Below are 20,624 nucleotides of genomic sequence, written 5' to 3'. Positions count from 1 at the left end.
TACTAAGTGTAATGTAGAAAGATGGAATAAAAAGCATAGATTTATGAAGTACATTGTAATTTTTGGAAGACAGAATCAGTATTTAAAATTGGAAATTGGATCTTGGTCTAATCTAATTTAGTCTAGTCTAATTTAAAAGAAATCTGATCTTATTTAAAAGGACAAATAACTGGCTAGAAGCAGCCCAACAGTAGTCAATCTCAATCAGGTAGTTATTTAATCTCACATCCTACTGCTGTGCGAATCCTAGTATATTTTTCATCACATATCATCACAAAAAAACCCCATGTGATGTTATTGAAAAACTTTGAAACCTCATTCTGACGTCTGTGAACTCAGGTGCCCTGTAGCATTTTGGTTGACTTTGGATTCTGCAGCTCAAGAACTGCACAGGTAGGACAATTCCAGGGAAAGCAACAAAAAGCCTACAAGTCTATAGAAACATATATATACACACATAAAAATAGAAGACATGCAAGGGGGGTGAAAAAAATATTTGTTTATTCAACAAAAGTTGTGTTTAAAGGAGACATATGACAGAAGTCTTTCAATATTCAGAAGAGTTTTACTCCAGAGAAAAGATTAAGACAACTAAGCTTGCAGCAAATATTCAGAAGTCATATTAAGAAAAAATGTTCAGCTATTAGCGGTAAATTAATTAAAGGCTATCTATATAAGTTAGAATACCCTCTATTGGATAGTCCTAAGTGCATATCAGAAAAGGGATGGGGCATGATGGGGTATTGAGACCACCATTACTCCAAGCATAAAAATCACATTTGGCTGAAGGCTGACAAACGTTGTAACACGACTCTCATGCCTGTGGCATTGTGTCAAATTAACCAGAGCCAACAAAAACTACAGTACGGAAAGACCCTGAAGCTACTATTTACAGCCATAAACCAAAACAGATGTAAGTAAAAAAGTGAACGGTAACATTTCACTATCACTGTTTCCCCCTCAACCATCATTTTGCTCAGAACGCCTTGGCTGTGTCACGTCCCCCTCCACAACATGTTCCTACCCAGATCCATCATATTCTGTATTAGGAAATCAGATGCCACCACCTCACAAGCTGTAAGGGAAGAATTAGGCAGTTTCTACGCATATGAACAATCCTCATAAAGGTGGAAGCCAGACTATTATTTCTTTCCAGTAATCTACAGAGAAAATGACATTTATTCTGAAACCTGAAAGGATCATGATACACTATTTCTCATAAAGTCTTTACTACTCATTTGAGCCCCTATATGGAACTAAACAAAAATTTGCTTTTCCCATTTTGTGTTCCAGTGCATTACCAACACGTCTCCTTCACAACAGCAGTTTTGCTTCTTCCAGGATGGATGGAAGGAAAATAACGAAATAAAAGAAATTAAGGATGAAGCTGTCACAACTGACTCTTAAAGTGATATTTCCACACAGCCAACAAGCATGATTGCATTTTCCTCTAAATCAAAGGCATGCACCCTTGAATTTAGCAAATGTTTGAGGTAAATATTTTTTTGCTGTATTTCTATGTGGCATCTGGAGAAGTCACATTTCATCCGTCACTCTGTAAGGTGACTGAGATGTTGCCCTCCTTTCGCATGACTGTACACACAGGTAAGTGCAATGTAGTGAGAGAACTTTTCCCCATTTAAGCATTAGGAAAAAGAATCAGGATTAAATCTATATCCTGCACGAGGGCTTCTATCAGCCCAGGTCAGGGAGTAGAACATTCTATTTAAAGTGAACAATTTTTTTTTTACTTGTTGAAGCTATTCCATTTAACAGCTACTTGTTCTAGACATCTTTACAGAAACTGCAAGAACACAAAAGGAAATGTTTGTTTTTTTGACAAAATTTAGTATTTTATATTTATTTACCCAGACATTAAGATTTCTGTAAGTGTAAAATCCAAGTAGCAGCAAACCTCCAAGCATTTCTAAGACTTCCTAAAGTAGTTCACATATTAAAAATGAACTCTCTCTTCACACTGTAGAATTGATTCAATTATCTCACTGCATCCATACACGTTCGCAAATACTTTTGGACAGAGCTCACACAACTAGACTGCAACATTTATCATGCTTAGCTATAATACAGGCATTAGAATGGGTTCTCCTTTTCTGTAATAATTAGAGTTGCCTATTGGCAAAAATATTGTTACTTATTATATCCTCAATTAAATTTTGCTTTTAAAAGTTATTTTATTCCCAATATTTCATTAGGCTTTGAAAGACAAATTTAGAAAGATTAATATAATGCTGACATATATTAATTTCTTCCTTAACAGGGCTGTTCCTTAAGAAAAGGTTCCACCTAAGCATTATTTTGAGGAATATCCTTATGTGAAGATCGTCACAGTCTTTTCACATTTTTCAATGAAGTATACTTAGCAAAACTAGATTTTAAACATTCTCAAAGACTGTTTTTCTTCCAATATTGGGGTTCAAATTTCCATTACTGTATCTCTAATTCTTTTAAGTCTTCTAGACACTTAAATCAACTTACTTCTAGGTGAAAGACAGAAAATAGAAGAAAATACATGGACTTGGAAGAATTATTAAATGCTACGTTTAAATATTTGGTTTGATGTACTATCATACAGAATGTTTTCTGCTTTTAGTAATCTCAAAATCCACCTATTTTATATTGTAAATCAGAAAACAGGTTAGGAGAAGTACGTTAATATTGTTTTCCTGGGATGAGTATGATAAGTAGCACCACCTCAGTAGTAAAAAACATTAAAAGCAATATTCAAATAGTAGATATGTGATCAAATCACACAGACAGACACACAATGAGTAAATGAGAGTAAAACATATCTGCAGGCACATACCTGTACTCTTGCAGGAGAACTTTGTTTTTTCATCACATAGTCGTATAGTTCCATTACAGCCCTTTTCATCACTACCATCTTCACAGTCTTTTTCTCCATCACAGCGCCACAACTCAGGTACACAATTCCCATCAGGACTGCACTGGAATTCCTTCCCGTTGCATCTTCCAAGAGAGGGAGTTTCTTAGAAAAATAAGAATTACATTGAAGGACTTGGTCTCCTGAGCTTTTTCTCTGGCAATTCTACGATGACTTCGAATTCCCCTTCACAACCAAAGCCAAAATCAGAGTCCCCAAGTTAAAACTCAGAACTCACTATTCCTTCCTAGCTCAAGCTTCAGAAAAGCTCTTTCTTACCCTTCGCCCCCTATCCACCACAGGCTCAGGGTAAATATAAGGCTTTTTTTGGCACAGCTGTCAGGCAAGAACAAATTTGGAGATGTAAGGAGTGCCAAGGAATGAAGTCTTCCGGGTGCTTCACAAGTCCTGCCTCTGATCCTCAAGCTACATTCCCTCCTCCTCATTCATTCTTCTCTTTTTTCCAAGAAGGTCCATCTTGGAGTTCCCAAATCATGAAGGTCATAGCTCTGCTCTGACACCTGCCCGGCTCCTGCTATCACAGCACTGCCAGATTAGTTGTAGCCTTTCCGAATTCCACAGCAATGAACTTCAGTTCAGTGCAGCTATGGAACCAATCTTGAATACTTCAAAGCATAATAAATATGTGATTTTAATTATTCAGCACATACTTAATTCTCTAAGTATAGCCTTGTCAATTTTATCCTTGCCCTCCTTTTTCCAAACTCTTAGCATTGTGAATATTGCTAGTATTTCACAACATACTGAAGACAATAACGAGTTATTTAAAGATAAATTATACATTAGTGTTTGTACACAAAAGCATTATTTGAACACATTCTTAAAGCATGTTGATATATATGTGGTTTACTTTATTAAAAGTTTCCTTCTTCTTCCCTAAATAATCTGCATTCTTGCATCACATAGCAGAGCAGAACACAGAAGATGTATGAACGAACAACAATTACAGCACGATTTCCAACTTGACATGGTATTGTATAAAAAGTAGAGCAGGACTTGAAGCTCTGAGATGTAAACAGAGGGGAAAGTGAGTAGTTCAGATCCAGACTAATTCTTTTGATAAATATAATAATTATTTATTTTTGTAAATATATAAAAATTAAGGACTCTACACTACTTATGCACCGCATCCTGCTAATTCGTCCATTTGTATCAGGTCTGCATCTAGATTTAGAATATAAACTCATGAAAGTGAATAAATAAAATGGTCTACATTTTGTTGTGGAAAAGTCACCATGAGAAAAAGATGAGAGAAAACTATTCCCCCATTCTTACCTCATCATTCTTCATTCTTTGCTACAAGCATGCTCCCTTTTGGTCCCCACCCAAAACATACAATGTATGTGATTTAAATGGGACTCAGACACACTATTGGGGGGGAACAAACCAAACACCACCCCCCGAAAAAGACACAAGTAACCAAAACCAATGAAACAAAAGCCCAAAACACAAAAATGACAAATCAAAACAACAAACAAAAATGAGAGTGCTACTGCATTAAAAATCCAGAAAATATTGATGGTAACTTAAGGAATGCTGCTTATTGCCTCTTATCTAGGCAGTATGTATCTCTGTAAAAGGACAAACATCACATTTAGCATAATTCAGTAAAGTAAAACTACAAAACTTATCTCAGTGTAATGGCCATTCTGTTTTCAAATGCATTCTTCTTCTGTGATACACTTCTGTTTTATCATATTGCACTTGACATATTTTCCATTCCAAGCTGTACCAAGGTTAAAAGCATTTTCTCTTTTTCCACTGACTGAAGACAGGTCCTCTATGTTTATCATGAAGTATTCTCCGTGTTTATAAGCATTAAAATGTGGTAAGAAAAAATAAAACAAACTAACCTTCTTTGCTGCAGTTTGTTTTGGTTTCATCACTGAAATCTCCACAGTCATTGTCACCATCGCACGCCCAGTGACTTGGGATACATCTGCCATTGTAACATCTGAACTGATCAGAAGAACACGAGTGAACACAGCCTAGTTCATCACTGCCATCACCACAGTCGTCATCTGCAAATATTAATTTATTTTGTTATTATTACTAGAAGATAAAAAAAAATGTGAAGAAGACATGTGATGAGGAAAAAATCTATTTCCAAAAAGTCAAGAAAAAAATGACGTACAGCAAATAAAACTTTATGTTTACTGCCCACAGGCATATGGCAAAATTATTTCTAATGTGAGTAATTCCTTAACTCTATTTTACCAACAGCATTTGACTCTCCATCATTTTGGAGAGTCTAACCCCTTACGCTAACTCACAGCTACTCCAAACACCAGCAAGCATGAGAAGGCTGCAGATTTTCTTCCTTCCTTTATTTGTGTGTAACTACATAGGCTTTCAAACACAGTAGTTTTACTTTATTTCAAGTGACTTGTTAAGTTATACAGTTAAGCACACTCACAAGGAGTTTTTAAAAAAAAAACAAAACAGAAACAAAAATCTGATGGTAAAATTTCTTCTCAATAGTATTACTGATGTTTTTCTATATACTTGCAACATTGCCAGGTGGAGAAAGACAAGAGCACATAAACAAGGGTGGAATGATTTTTCTCATTACTTCGGTGTTGTAGTCATTACAGCAATCTTAAGGCAATTCCCATAATTTGATTGCCAAGGGAGGGAAAAAATAAATATGTTAGGTAAGCACTAAAGAGCCTCTTTGCACAGAATTTCAGTAAGCACACTGTGAAAATTTGGGGAATCCGTCCATTTACAGCTATGAATTCCTGCCAGCTGTAGTACTATACAATGCTATGGAGGATGAAGAACCAACCCAATGGCATTAGGACAGGATGACAATGCTCCCCCACCCCAAGTTCTGAGAGAATATTGATTTCAACAGTTGTCATTCAAATATTTGCTCTTTCAGACAAAATTAATTACATTGTAAAGTCTTCCTAGTCTTCCCTGTTAAGGGTTGCTATTTATTAGAATGAACTTACTCACAAGTAACAAAAACTTAGATATTTTGGTCACTGGAACTATTTGGTTTTCTAAAAGCAGAAAATACTTTCATAAGCGATAGCTTAGCTTTTTTTTTTTTTTTTAATAATGAATGTTTACATCACATTTCATTCTACAGAATACACCATTTGTAACTATTACAATATCCACTGCATTATTTGTTAGATGAAGGTTCAGTATTGCCGCTTTCCAGGTCAGGTCAGTAATTTAAAAGCACTAGATTTATCCTCTGACCATTTACAAGCCAAACTGGCAAAATCAGTCTCAAAAGAGTGAATATCAAAGCAATATTTATGTATTACCTACCATATTCATTTCAGATATAGAACACTCGATACTTGCCTGAATCACAGAGCCATTTGCTGCTAATGCATCTTCCATTTCTGCATATAAATTGAGTCAGTGGCTCACACGTTGGGAATTCTGTGAAAGCGTTCAAAAAGAAATAAAAATTATTTCATGTATATCCTCTTTTGTAATCTTCCACCTTCCTGTATGCATGAATTACATAAGTGTATTGAATCAGATATTTGCACCTGTCAGGTACCTAATCTGGAGAGGAGAAAAAGGGGAAAACACCAAAAACAGAGGATAAAGAGGTTTTTAACTGTAAATGCTGGACCAAACCCTGTCCTTCCTCAACATGGACCAGTGAAATGCATTATTCTGTGTCATATAACACGGTTCCATATTCCCATTGGACCTGGCCTGTCTTTGCCACCAAGCACGCTAACATTTATGACTAATTATAGCTTGATGACTGATACAAACTGTTTTTTTTCTGTGTATTTATTGATATAAAAGGGTTGCTGAATTGCAACAGTACTGCCAGTAAAATACAAGAAATGGAAGACTATAAAATGAAATGGTTAAGTACCAAGCAAAAAACGAGTCAAGAAATAAAGTTACTGTTCACTGACATAATAAAATCCAAAATTAAAATGTATTTACAATAATTTCGCCAAGCATTCCAGTAAAAGTAGTAGAAAATTGAGACAATATCATTTATAGAGACTCACCTAGAATACACACAAAGATTTGTTTCTAGAATTTTCTAATATGCTTCTGCACAGAGCAACTTGAATGTTTTCAGACTTATTTTTCTTCTAAACCCAACCACATAGCCAGCTACATGCATTCATACTATTGACATGTTAAACAGCACCTGGACCCATTCAGTTTGAAAAATACAAGATCTATTTTACAATACCTGGCAATTCATAGGAAACAATCTGAAAGTCTAACTTGATTCAAAATGAACACAGAGGAACCTAAATTCTTTATCCAGACCATCGAGAGAAGGCGGCACCTCTCGGTAACTGAGACCTAATGCAAACCAAAGATGACAACGTGACCAATCTGCCTGAACTGCTATTTGAAGGTCACTTTGTCCACTTTCCAGTGGGCAGTTCCTCCATAGTACGTCCTAAATGCAACAGAAAGAAACGTCCAAAATGGTGCATTGTCCTGTCAGCCACAAAGCTGCCCAAGAGCTGAAGAAATCTCCAAGTGCATTCTCATTACATTTCTCTAGCTACTGATACATTGGGTTGTTCTGGTGTCATTACAACTGATATGACAATGCTAAACTTCACAAATGGCAATGCAATTAGTATGGAAGAGTTCACCAAGAACATCATAAGACTGAAGTGATTATTTGGCTTCAACACATGAAGGGTGGGAAGAAAAGTTAACACTGATAAAACACTTTGTCAATTACTCTTAGAAAGGTTGGTTTAAAATAAATAAATAAGTAAATAAAGCAAAGCTGTTTTTCTTGGGGGAAAACATTATAGTGACAATAAAAAACTCTTCCAAGACAAATAATGGGGATGTGCAACTATGATGGTACCTAGGTACAACATTTCCCTTACGTGCTTCAAGCAAAGTAGAAAGCAATTTTTAATTTTGCTTTTTAGCTGTTCAATAATTTTTCCACAAATTTAACTCATATATTAAATGTAATTCCCGCCTTTCCACACATGAATGCCTTCATGACTTTATTTTCTTTATGTTAATCTCTCTATCCAAGATCTGTATAGACAGAAGCAAATTGGACTGTGATTATCCTCCAGTTCTTTGATACTTCTTTCATTCTTCTCTTACTGAGTGCAAATGGTATGAAAAGAAATTTATAAACAGATGGACACAAAAAATGACAAGTCTTGTTTCCTTTAGAAAACCAGTGGAAAAATAAGGAGGGTCTCTTCCAATTTTCTTCAGGAATGCCAGGCTTCTTAGGAAATCCGGTAATCTGGTAGTACGCATCTTAAGAAATAGCGTATTCATTATGATACTGGCGTCAACCTTCCAGTTCTGCTCACCCCAGCTATATGCCTACATAACTATGTTTAAGTTCTTGAATCAATAGGAGCCAAAAGTTATTCATTGCTGAAGACTGGTACAGTTAACAATCAGCAGTATTGAATAGTGACAAAAAACAAACTACAATTTTACTTTTAATATAAAATCTTGTGAATATGAGAGCACTTTTAAGCTGTTTCATAGCAGTAAATTGCATAGGTAAATAAATGCCAATAGCATGACCATTAGACATCAAATTATAAGGCACAATTAAAAATGAAATACTTGACACATCTGCGCAATTATGGTGCTTGAGGATAAAGAAACAAGATTCTAAAAAACACTGCACATATGTAAAGTTTGGCCAAAATGAAAAACAGCAGGTGAGATAAACACTGATTAAATTATCTGAATAAATATTGCAGATCAGCTGACAGGGAACCAAACAGAACACATGGGAAGAAATTAGAAAGATGACATCTGTGTATCATTGAAGTGTCTGAGAACACAAGGTGCAGCTAATCAGATAAACAGGGATCACCTGTTCTATCTCTGTACACAACAGAACTTACTTGACTTGAAACATGACAATTAGAAGTCTACCTTACTAATACTCTTATTTTTACTCACAATGATTTTATTTTGACTTTATCAAATGTCATCTATCTTGAACCAACTGCTCAGATATCAATTACTGTCAATATAAAATTAGCTTTCTTTTTTTTCTGATTTATATCACTATTAAAAGAAAAAAAAAGGAGGAAAGTAGTAAGAAATAAGGCAAGAGAAAGCAGGTGATTATCCTAGGAAACATGACAACTATTTATATGAAAAAATTCTGAAAAATCTTTAATGCAGTTATAGAAGAAGGAAATGTTGAGACTCACATATGGAGGTATTGAGATTTTGCAGAAAAAAAAAACCCACTGTTATCAATAATAGAACTCTAATAACTCTACTGAAAAGGTTTATAGCAGTAAAAAGTTTCAAAAAAGAAAAAGCAATGTTTTACCAACTACACTTACATAATCTGACTTTGTTTAAGCAACTGTATATTTTTATAACAGTGAATCAAGTTAGAATATCAGCTACACCTGAGAAGAATACGGTCTAACTACTAAGTATCTTAACAAGTACACTTGACATTTTAATTTCTTTGTGCACAACCTCTCACTTCATGTTTACACAGTTGATACTAATAAAATAATCAGTCAGCATTCTTTCTTGAAAATTCATTTCAGAAACATATCCTATTATATTGTGACACACTTACCAATTCATATTAGTAAGTCAAATACCACAAATATTACCTTGTGAACAAGAAACACCCTGACACAATAATCTGCAGGCAGCTCACTGACCCTGTTGCTCTCAGACTCCTGGTGGTTCCCTGTGACCTGCCCAACAGGTGAACTCAGCAAAACCTTAATTGTTTGGAAGCAGCTGATTAAAGAGAGTGCAGCTGGCTCTGCAATCCCCTGGTAAAGCACCAATCAGCACAGCTGCTGGTATTCATGACATGTCCAAGAAAGACATTTCTTTTCTGTAAAATACAACATACAACACCTTCAGTTCAGACTTGAAACAGTCTGATTTTATTAACATCTGGAATATGCTGAGGGGGCCCATGTGAAGAGGTAAAAACAATTTTTGGGGTTGACAGTGTCTGATAATGGGGTGTGATTTAGAAAAGTGTTAACTTGATTGTTCTGCATATTTGTTATTGTAGTTAAAACTCATTAATAGAGAACGCAGCCTTTGGGTTTATCTCTTAATCAAATAAATTACATTTGCCATTTCAAAAACTGTTATCAGTTCACATAAAAACAAAAAGGACCCTCATACTTTTTCTATCCATCAGCTCACAAGAAGAGAGATCCTGATATGTTTACCTTTTTATAAAATAATTTTACTTCTTTTCCCAAATAAAATACACTTACCACAGGATGTCATTTCATCGGTTGCGTCTCCGCAGTCATCCTCCCTGTCGCACAGCCATGATGTCGGAATACAGCGCCCGTTCCCGCAAGAAAATTGGTCAGCCTGACACGTTCTTGCTGTCAAGACAAAACACTCCAAAAATGCCAGGGAAATGGACTGAATCTCTAGGTTTTTTGGTGCGTGTCTATATGCAGACATCGGAAGTTTGGGGGCCGTGTCCTCACCTGCTGCACATTTTACTTGATCTGACTAAACACCCTCCACCTCCTGTGATTTCAGAGAAAACTGAGATCATCTGTAGGACTGTGTTGTACCTCTGTTATGCAGAATTCTTAGTGGTTTCTTCAACATATGAGAATGTGGAACTTTATATGTGATTGTACTAAACTAGGTAGCTGGAAGAGCATTAATGTTTAATAAAATAACATTAGTGCTAGAGTTGAAGTAAAGAAAAAACAGAGCATTAAAACGTCTCATTACTAAACGCTTGTTTAGTGTACTCTACTGACAAGCACTAAACATCATTTTCATAGAAGCAAAGGACAGATATGGAACTCCATGATTTATAGCAGTGTAATCAATAAAGAATCTTCATCGTGGTATTTCCTTAAAATTCCACTATACAGTTAATAACTTACAAGCGAAAACAATTTCAAGGCACCAAGGCGAAAATGAATAAATAATTATGCTTTTATCAGCATAAAATAAAATTTACTAGTGACTTGGCACTCATCACAGCACAAACAAAATTCAAACTGCCAAAAAAGATTTAGAAGTACCTAAGCGGTGCTCTGGCAGTCAACCCATATGGACAGATTAAGTGCTGGATTGCTTTGGAAAGCACAGTCTAGCATAAGGATTAAGTAAAACTTAATTTGTATTCCAGCCTTAATGGCATCAAAATTTGAATTAATTTTTGAAGTGTCAATAATCAGATTACTAGTAGCAGACTGGTTCAGTTCAGAGCAGCCTTCAACTTTTGATGGAACAGGAGTTAAAGAATTGGATGCACGACCAAGTAAAACTTTTACCTGCACAGGTTTTATTTGATTCATCTTCATTATTACCACAATCATTAGCTCCATCACAAAGCCATCTCTTCGGAATGCACCGATTATTTTGGCACTTAAACTGATCATCAGGACAACTGTGATTGACTGAAGAGAAAATAACAAAAACCAAACCAAACCAAGTAATTTTTCTTAAGAATATAATCTGAGAAAAACAGCTGAAAATAATACATTAAATGGTATTTCCTGATGATGCAGTTAGCATGGTTATCCTGTGTATATAATCAACACTATATAAAAACTGCTCAGCAAACAACTCAATTTTTAAATATTGCTGTACTTCAATCATAAATTAAACAATACATAAATTCTCCTATTACACTAGTGTCAATGAGATCCTCTTCTGTTAAATAAGTGATAAAAGGTGTCAGCATTTTACAATGTTGCTATTTCCTTGAAGAAAAATGTCCTCGATCACATTCTATCAATGTGATGAGGTTTAAAAACTGAACTGCACATAAACAAAAGAAAACACCAAAGGGAACAGATACAGGTTGCTAAGTGCATATCCAAAATATTATACAAAGTGAGCAGGGATTTGGGCATGTTATAAAATGCTTCTAAAATGATGCACATTATTGTCAGTGGCCACATATAGATCTGTTGTTTACTTACCATGAAATTTTAGGTGTCAAAAAGTGAAATATGCAACACTGTAAAACTGACAAAAAGAACAGCTATTCAAGAGCGAACAAGGTATCTCACATATGTGGTTTTGCTGGCTCCCAATTCTCATGGAAAGAATGAAGATTGAATGCACAGAAAAGATGTAAATCCTATTGGTCTGCTCTTAGAGCTGCAGTTAAGTATATGTGTTCTGCTACTTTTATGATAATAACATGATCTATTATTAGCCGATTTTGCTACTCTATCTATACAACAGCAAGAAACTATACACAGTTTCAAATGCTTGGTTAAAAATAATCTCAAGCTGTTTTCCACCTCCTCAGCCATCCACAGTCTCTTTTTTAAAGTTTAACATATATCGGGAAACAAATGGTATTTAAAATGAAAGGATGTCTTGCAGGCTTATCCTTGACATTTCAGTAGCTTTTATCTTTGACCTTTCTACCTATTCTTGTATTGAAAACAACACAGAGCGAGTGTGATATCAATAGTACATGAACCCTTCGTGAGTGGTTTGTGTGGAGGGTGCAAGGACATTGGAAGTAAAGATTAATTAATGATCTGATCAGAAAGCTATTCCAAGTTTCATAATACTTATGAAACAACTTAGTTTGCAATGTGACTGCAGAAGAAAAGTTATGATCCATGTAATAAAATAAAGAATTGAAGACTTTATTTAAAATAAATCTACTAGACATAGATACTGTTTTAAATGGCAGTAAAGCATTTGCTCATATGTATTTACTAACATATTCTGTCTGTAACTGCAAATATTTCAGACTAGTTAAAAAATAACTATTGAAGTTACAACAGCGACAGCGAATAAAATTAATGTTACACTGGTCACCTAAAATATTTATCACATACAGATTTAGGACCAGACTATGATTTCATTTGTATCTGTATAAATCCTCGGAGAATTATAAGTTTTTATCAATGAATTGGTCTATATTACACTAGTTTCATCGAGAATCAAGCCAACTCTGCCGTGGTCTCTCTGGATAATCTACTCCAGTGTTTGACTAAGCTCGCAGAAAAAAAGGAGAGAAGGAGAAAGGAAAGAGGAGAGAAAGGAAAGAGGAGAGAAAGGAAAGAGGAGAGAAAGGAAAGAGGAGAGAAAGGAAAGAGGAGAGAAAGGAAAGAGGAGAGAAAGGAAAGAGGAGAGAAAGGAAAGAGGAGAGAAAGGAAAGAGGAGAGAAAGGAAAGAGGAGAAGGAGAAAAAAGAAAAAGAAAAGGAAAAAAGGAAAAGTGTTCTCTTGTGTTCAAATAAAATTTCACGCTTTCCAGTTTGTGTCCATTACCTCGTATCCTGCTAGTGGGCACTACTAAGAAGAACCTGGGTCCCTGTTCTCCATTCCCTCCCACCAGCTCCCCTCAGACTTACATAATTTTGATTCCAATTTTAAAAATTAAGTATGAGTTGTGGGTTAAAATGTAAGAGTATACATACCGCAAATTTCAGAATGCTCATCGCTGCCGTCCAGACAGTCATCGTCCCCATCACAGCGCCAGCGATCCTGGATACAGCGCTTGTTGTTACACTGAAACTGTTCAGCTTTGCACAACTGTGGGAGCACTTCTCCATGTTTAACTAGGAAATATTTCGAAGCAGCACATTTGTTTTATCAGCTTGATACGTACAGAACGCAATTCTAACTCTTTTTGTCACTCTTCAGAACATTTTTAGTAAACTTCGCTTATCGGAGGTAATTCCACCTGAAGCCTGTAGTAGCATGCATGTGGTTGAGGTAACATATTTTTAATAAATGAAAGAATTCAGAACAGAATGGCACTCACACTTTTTTTAAATTGGTGCTTAGACGATGGTGTAAAAATATCAGTTTAAAATATTGCTATGCCTCATGAACAGTGAAAAGAAAATATTCTTACAGGCACAGACCAAATTCTGGTGCACATTAAAGGGCTGGAAAATGATTACTGAAAAGCTGATTCTTGTATCCAAGCAACAACTCAAACACCTGCATTATGCACTGGTACAGACTTGGCAAAGAAGATAGGATAAAATTCTGCTGGAGTAGAATTACGTAGCAAGCTACAAGGTTATTGATAAATCCAGACAGATACATTCCCAACATAAGGTTCAGAATACTGAATGTGTCAGCACCACACGTCACTCTGTGACCCTCTGAGGATCACCAAAGTCCTTGGAAAAGCCGGGCAATGAAATGTGTTGGGGAAAAAAGGCAGGAAATCTGCTTCATTCAGCCCTGAAAGTGTCTGACCTGTCTTCGTAAGGCTTACATTCCATCTTACCAGGGAGAAGCCCATCTTCCAGTGTTTTCTGCTAAAAAGAAAACTAGTTTTCTTTAGCAACAGTGATGGCTCTGCCAGCCATGCATTCGGGTCAAATTCAAGGTAACTGCATGCTCAAAAATGTTCATTACGTTACTAAATAATCCTTTTGTGTTACTCATCTCCACAAGGGTTATTGCTGGACACCTATGTAAAGTTTAACACATGACATGGCAAGAAATAGATCAATGAGATTAAAAAAATTAAAAGAGAATTATGAGTAAGTTGCAAATATCAGGACTAAACATAAAAAATACCTGTATTATCTGATGAGTTATAATTTTTAATTGAAAATTCCACAATTTATTGTTAACACTGTTTCATTGATGTTTCAATGAAGATATCCAAGGAAGAGATGGAAAGAAAGGCAGTAAAATAAAGTCTGTCACGACCTATTATATATAAAGATATCTGTTTGACATTTTCTATGCCAGATTTCAATTTAAGGTAATTAGTTCACACAACAATCTGAAACCAGTTTCTAATAGATCTAATATAATAACTTTATAGATTAATTTCTGATATTTCTGATATTCTTTAAAAGAGGTCAGTGAAATATTTAAGTGCTTTATCATATCAGACATTCTGAAATATTTTCCAATGCATTTTATCCTCAAATATTGTGTACTTAGTATTTTGGTTTGTTTTTTTTTTTTTTTTTTAAATCTTTATCATGTTTAATAAACTGTATTTCATTACAATCTCTATTCAAGGAATATTTATTTGTCTTATAGAACTATAAAAAGCCTCTAGGAGACCACATTATCTTGTTTTATTTTCAGATTTGACTTGATCCCTTAACAGTAGCACCAACTCAGATATTCTTTAAGAAAAATCTTACTCATGCAGGTTGTACTATTTTCCTCCAAAAGCTGATTATCGGCACAGGCACAAACTCTGCCTCCAGGAATGGCTAAACAAAGAGTGCTGCAGCCTCCGTTGTTAACACGACATGCATTATCACCTGTGAAAATCAAAAAGAAAAAAGCAACTTTAAAACTAACAGCCATGCTGCAACTAGAACATTTTATTTAGAATGTAAGCACATGAAGAATTTTTGTAATGAATTTCCTCTCATTTTAGGGACACATTATTCTTATACTTCGGTCACTACAGTTTATAATTATGTAAACAATTTTTGTTAGAGGTTGTAATAACCTGTAAGAATAATAAAAAAAAACAACTACACCATCATCTCCCAACTTTGTCTCTCTCTTTTTTTACGAGGGGAACAAATACTACAAAATATTTAATAGGATTCAGCTATGTGCATGCAGTAGTTTTAAGAAATTAAACCATATATAAAGGAATGTTCCAAAGTATATCAGTGTCTGCATTTGTTAAAACAATGTGACTACAAACGCAGACTAAGTAAAAAGAGAAAGGAAACAAATTAGAAGTACAATGAGATCTGCGGCAGACAGAATACAAGGCAGATATTCCACTACTCTTTTCTGAACACATCTGCTGTTCCTCTGCCTTCTTTTCTGTGTTATAGTTTCCTCCCAGAAGCCGCACGCTGTTCACTGAATATACCAACAACTGCCAGGAGTTTTAAACTGCCTCCCAAGGGCTGCTGCACCCTCACTACCTCATTCCTTAGGCAAGCAGCCTTAAAAGCCAACTGAAGCAAATTTTACCATTTCCGTTCACGTCACTTTGGTCACAACCCAAATGCATAGATATGCCCTGTTGAGGACATCTAACTTCTCATGATCAAAACTCTCTTAATTTCAAGTGTTGGTGGTAAGTGACTACCATCAGGCAAGCTATCAAACTCCATGTCTGCTGAAACTTTAGATTAAAACTCCTTTTTTCATCTTCCTGTCCTAGTAAAAAGCAGGTGTTCTTTCCTCTGCTTCTCCTTTTTAGGTGTACAAAATATTCATCATGTTCCTGGTTTAAAACAGGCTCCACACAATTCCCTCTCCTCAAAGCACTACTACATCTCTTCCATAGAAAATATAATATTAAGTTCCCATAGAGGCAGCTGGAAGCATATATATTAAACTGTCCTGTCAGAGTCATACCTGCATTAGCAAGGAAACATTTTGAAATTATCAAATGAACATCAGACAACTAGCAAATAAATTAAGATTTTGAAAATTTTCAAATTTTAAGACATAGCTCATACATCTTACAATATAGACCTTGAGAGTTTCATAATAATCTACTCACAGACTGTTTTTTGACACACCATACATCATTTCTTAGAAGAAAATGTGTCTACAGTCCATTAAAACCCCATTGTACTTTCAAATGAATTTGTGTAAAACAATTAATACAGTATGCTGCGGTAATTGTACTTTCATTGGGCAGTGTGCGAGGGAGATGACAAGAACAGAGTTGTATAAACAGGGAAAAGTGGAAATCCCTACAAAGTGTGAAGGCTGGATCACGAATTTAGATAGAGCAGTTCCAGCTTGGACTGGACACTTAAACTGCTTCATTGGATCTTGACTTCATATTTTAGACTATGACCTAAAACACTGTACAAAAATCAACTCCTTTTTTACATCTTTGCTCACCAAAACCCAAATAATATGAATGAAGCATCAAAAGAATAAGAGATGCATTTGCATCTGTAATACTGGAAAACCTCAAGTACAACACTACCTCAGAAAAACTGGCCTTGAAACTCGCTGTATTTTTACAGGGCTACCCATTATACAAATGAAAGAATGTCAGTAACACAGAGAGATTTAAGAAGATACCAGAAACTGCCAAAACAAACAAACCAAAATATAATCTTAAAAAGTGAATCCAAAATTATAGAGCACAAGGTCAAGGAAATTTGCAGTGATTTAATTAAAGAATATACGTGAGTTCATCAGATCACTAATAAGAGAACCAGGCTTTAGAATAAAAGACTGTTTAAGACAACTATAGAAAACACTTTGAAACCCTGCAATGACTCTGAAGCCCAGTGCAAGCTTAAAACAAATAATAAAATCAAAATTAAAATACTTGATCAAAGTCAACTGGTCCATCTTGAAGATGAAAAGTTAACTCACAAAGTTACTTAACCTCATAATTGGGATGACAAACGACAGCACAGTAGGTTACTTGCTAAGTAAGTGAGAGGATGACGACAAGGAAAATACAAGTACTGAGAGTTTAAGCAACAAGATTCCAGATAAAAAGGTTTATAAAATAAGCTTTAAGAGAGCCTTCAACCTGAAGGTGCAATGAAACCTTCAGTCCCATCAGTCTTGCTGAAGAGACTTCAAGGCTAAAATGTCCCTGAAATGCAGTACAACAAACAGGTTAAGTCTTTTTATTGAGTAAGCTGTGGAACTCATTTAGCTACCAAGCATTTATGAAATTAAATTTCCTCGACTGCTGTTCATAACAGCTATTTTATATGGGTGCTCTTAAAATATTGCCATTACTCTAAAACCACTTGCAAAGATACTATCACATTTTTCATATTTTGCCAATTTTTAAAACAGCTGCTGCCCTGCCACTTGTAAATGATTAAATTAGGCTGATTCCATTTTAATTTGCTCAAAAAATTAGGCGAGAGCTAAAACAACAATGTACCTGCATCTGTCATCATTGTCAGAAAAAAAACCACACCAAAACAAAAACACCACCACCCAAACAAGGCAACCATATACATTGTTTTAATCTTCTAATTTAAAATATACTCTAAACTATTTATTGCTGCTTAGCCATCAGTGTACACACATGTTTTCATGTGTATTCATTTCTGCTTGTAAATTCCCAGAAACCTGACCTCAAGTCCTGCTAAAGCTGCGTAAGCCTCCTTTTAGGATCACACTACACATATGGAGAGGAGTAGCCTGGGGCTTCAGCAGCTCTTCTTTACAATAGTTGCATTAAAAGGTTTAATTTGGCAGAGACTAACCCCCCCCACGCTTCAGCTTGTCCTCAGTATATTACTGGGGGCCAGGGGTGGCTGAGTGTGGCTTCTGAATGATGCCCAACAACAATTACACCCAAATGACCACAAGTTGGGACTATAAGTCTGATCGTGCTCAACAGCCAGTCTGGCATTACGTTGAACTCACACCACTATGGGTCTGCTAATAGTGCAGGGTCGGGTCATGGTCATTGAATTTATGCGCTTACACAGATTCACAAATAGTATAATATATGTCTGAGTACATCCAATGAGAAATTCTCGCTACTAGATTCACAAATAATGAGGTTTATTAAAACAACAGGTACAAGTTCTTTAGCTTGCTGTTGATAAAATACGCTGCCTGCAAAAACACCCTTTAGTTGTAAAAATACATTTTACTTGACACTTTGTTGCTAAATATACATATTCTAAGATGACTATATAGCGCTTCTAATGTGATTACAAATACAAGCTTGAAGTCTATGTTTCCTGGGGGAACTATTGGTATAACCAAGTGTGCAAATCTTACCCAAAAGCATTCTTTTGGGGGAGAAGACAGGCTCAGCCCATTGACTGATCACAGAAGTCTGCAATGCTGTTTCCTCAGTTTCTCAGTGATGGTGTCTTCCCTAACATTCCCCTATTCTTAGGGTATTTTATACTAATTTCTATGGTTAGGTGGATCTTGACTGATTCTAGTTATACCATACCATTCTTATTGATTGGTGTAAAATCCTCTCGCTTCGGTTTTAAAGGTATAGACTTAAAAGAGTTCAGAGAGTATGCCCAAGGGAGCACGGAGGTGGGTAACTTTGGGGATGGAGGTGTGTTTTGGTAATATAATGAGATTATAATGAGCAAATTTCATCCGCAGGACAAATTTTGCCGCAACTGCTAGCTCAGCAACCAGCATTTTGGATGGAGTATTTATCTCTTATTTGACAGCAGCCTTGTGCACAGTACCATCTAGTTCTGTACCTGCCTTGTACACAGAGCCGGGCCACGGTATTTCCACACTGCTCCAACCTCTGTTCTCCTCGGTGCCAGCACACCGAGGTCCCCCCCATGTACTAAAATCCAAGAATGCAGGCCAGGTTGGGTGGGGGGAACCATGCAGAGCAGATTCCTTGCACGACGAGCAGCTGCCTTAGGTGCTGAGGCTGTGAATATAACTTTATTCTCAATAAGTGTACCTCCAATAATTAGTTTCAATAATTTGCCCCCTCAATAATTATTCTAGAACAATCTGAGGAGTTAAAATATCAACTGGTTTCAAACGAGGTGATTTTTAACTGCTGTAAATGGACTTATACAAGAATTACTTCCACATGAATAGCAATCTTCCCTTACGTAGCAGTGGAAACACCTGCAGGCATCGGCAGGTTCATATGCCAACTAAAGCTCCAACTCCTATCATCACCATGTTTCCCATCACCTCCCCATTTTTAAGGTACTCCTGGTACATAGAGACACAAAGACTAAACTAAGAAAGATGAGATCTAATCTCTGAAAGTAAGAAAAAAAAATACTTCCACAAAAATATCATGCCCTGTGGGATACAAAGACAGTGAAAAACACCTCCTATTAGGGAGATACCCAAAGAAGCTTAATGTCACTACCCATAGTACTAAACCAAGCAGGATTGGCACAGCCAAGTATCCTGTGAAAGACCTCCTAAAAATTTCCGGTCCTAACTCAACTATGCCAACATGAATTGACAGGTTTCTGCTTGTGTAGACACTGACAATAACAGTAGCATCAAAACAGTAACCTCAAAATACCAGAGGCAAATGTTTTCAAGGTATGTGTGCATAATCTATAGAATATCACTCATACCACAAAATTAACTACTCTGGTTTTCTCTGTACCAAGCGATTCAGTCTTGATCTTGTTCTTTTAGAAGAAACACATCAAAAACCAAAACAAAACAGTAGCTTCACTTTCTTTAAAATAAATGCTTATGCTCTTTTGCGGACAATGCAAGATCAGCCTCACTGAGCATGACAAAAAGTGAAGATGCTAAAGGATACAGTTAGCTTACAAAATCCCAATTGCAATTTCAAACAAAGAATGCATTGATGAGCCAAACTATCTTTCTTAAGATTTAAGCTCATTCAGCTAAAAATGTCTAAAAGGTAATATTTTAGTCTTATGCCTCTGCTGTTAATTTATTTGGAACCTAAGAGCACTTGCATTCAATTTTAAATTTCCCTTTCTCAGTACCAAGTAACGCAGCAGAAGTGTTGAAGGCGATCACCACATCCCTCTCTTAGCAGACCCAGCTCGAAGTATTCTGAAATTGGACCAACTTGAGGGTAGATTTAGGGACAGATTTTTGCCCTAAAAAAACCCAAACCACAACAACTAACTCTAAACACACTGTTTTTACATGACTTGGGAAGTATAAGAGAGTACCTGAAAATCATCTGGAATAAGAGACGTGCTGTTACAATGACATCAACGTATTAGTTTGGTTCAGGTATTGAAAATTTAGATGTTAAAACATCAGAAAGCAGAAACTTCCAGCACTGCCTCCATACTCATGAAAGCAATTACAAGTTGGCCGTCTGGACCTCAGCACTCCATAATCAAGCATTAA

The 20,624-nt window shown here is 35.9% G+C and overlaps 1 protein-coding gene across 4 annotated transcripts in view; it reads right to left on the bottom strand.

Moving 5' to 3' along the window:
* The window catches only part of LRP1B (LDL receptor related protein 1B), a 687,296-nt gene that overhangs the window by 231,197 nt on the left and 435,475 nt on the right, over nt 1–20,624 (bottom strand). For all 4 annotated transcript variants that reach the window (XM_065840662.2, XM_071810731.1, XM_071810729.1 and 1 more), the window contains exons 15-21: nt 14,999–15,121; nt 13,295–13,435; nt 11,179–11,304; nt 10,147–10,263; nt 6,245–6,325; nt 4,777–4,944; nt 2,825–3,007 (exon numbers count right to left, since the gene is read on the bottom strand). In XM_065840662.2, the coding sequence (XP_065696734.1) occupies nt 2,825–3,007; nt 4,777–4,944; nt 6,245–6,325; nt 10,147–10,263; nt 11,179–11,304; nt 13,295–13,435; nt 14,999–15,121 (939 nt within the window). The remainder of the gene's footprint in view (nt 1–2,824; nt 3,008–4,776; nt 4,945–6,244; nt 6,326–10,146; nt 10,264–11,178; nt 11,305–13,294; nt 13,436–14,998; nt 15,122–20,624) is intronic.

The sequence above is a fragment of the Patagioenas fasciata genome, chromosome 7, assembly GCF_037038585.1.
Source record: "Patagioenas fasciata isolate bPatFas1 chromosome 7, bPatFas1.hap1, whole genome shotgun sequence".
In the NCBI taxonomy this organism is placed as follows: Eukaryota; Metazoa; Chordata; class Aves; order Columbiformes; family Columbidae; genus Patagioenas; species Patagioenas fasciata.
The sequence above is the reverse complement of the archived record's forward strand: the minus strand, read 5'-3'. Positions and strand labels throughout refer to the sequence as shown.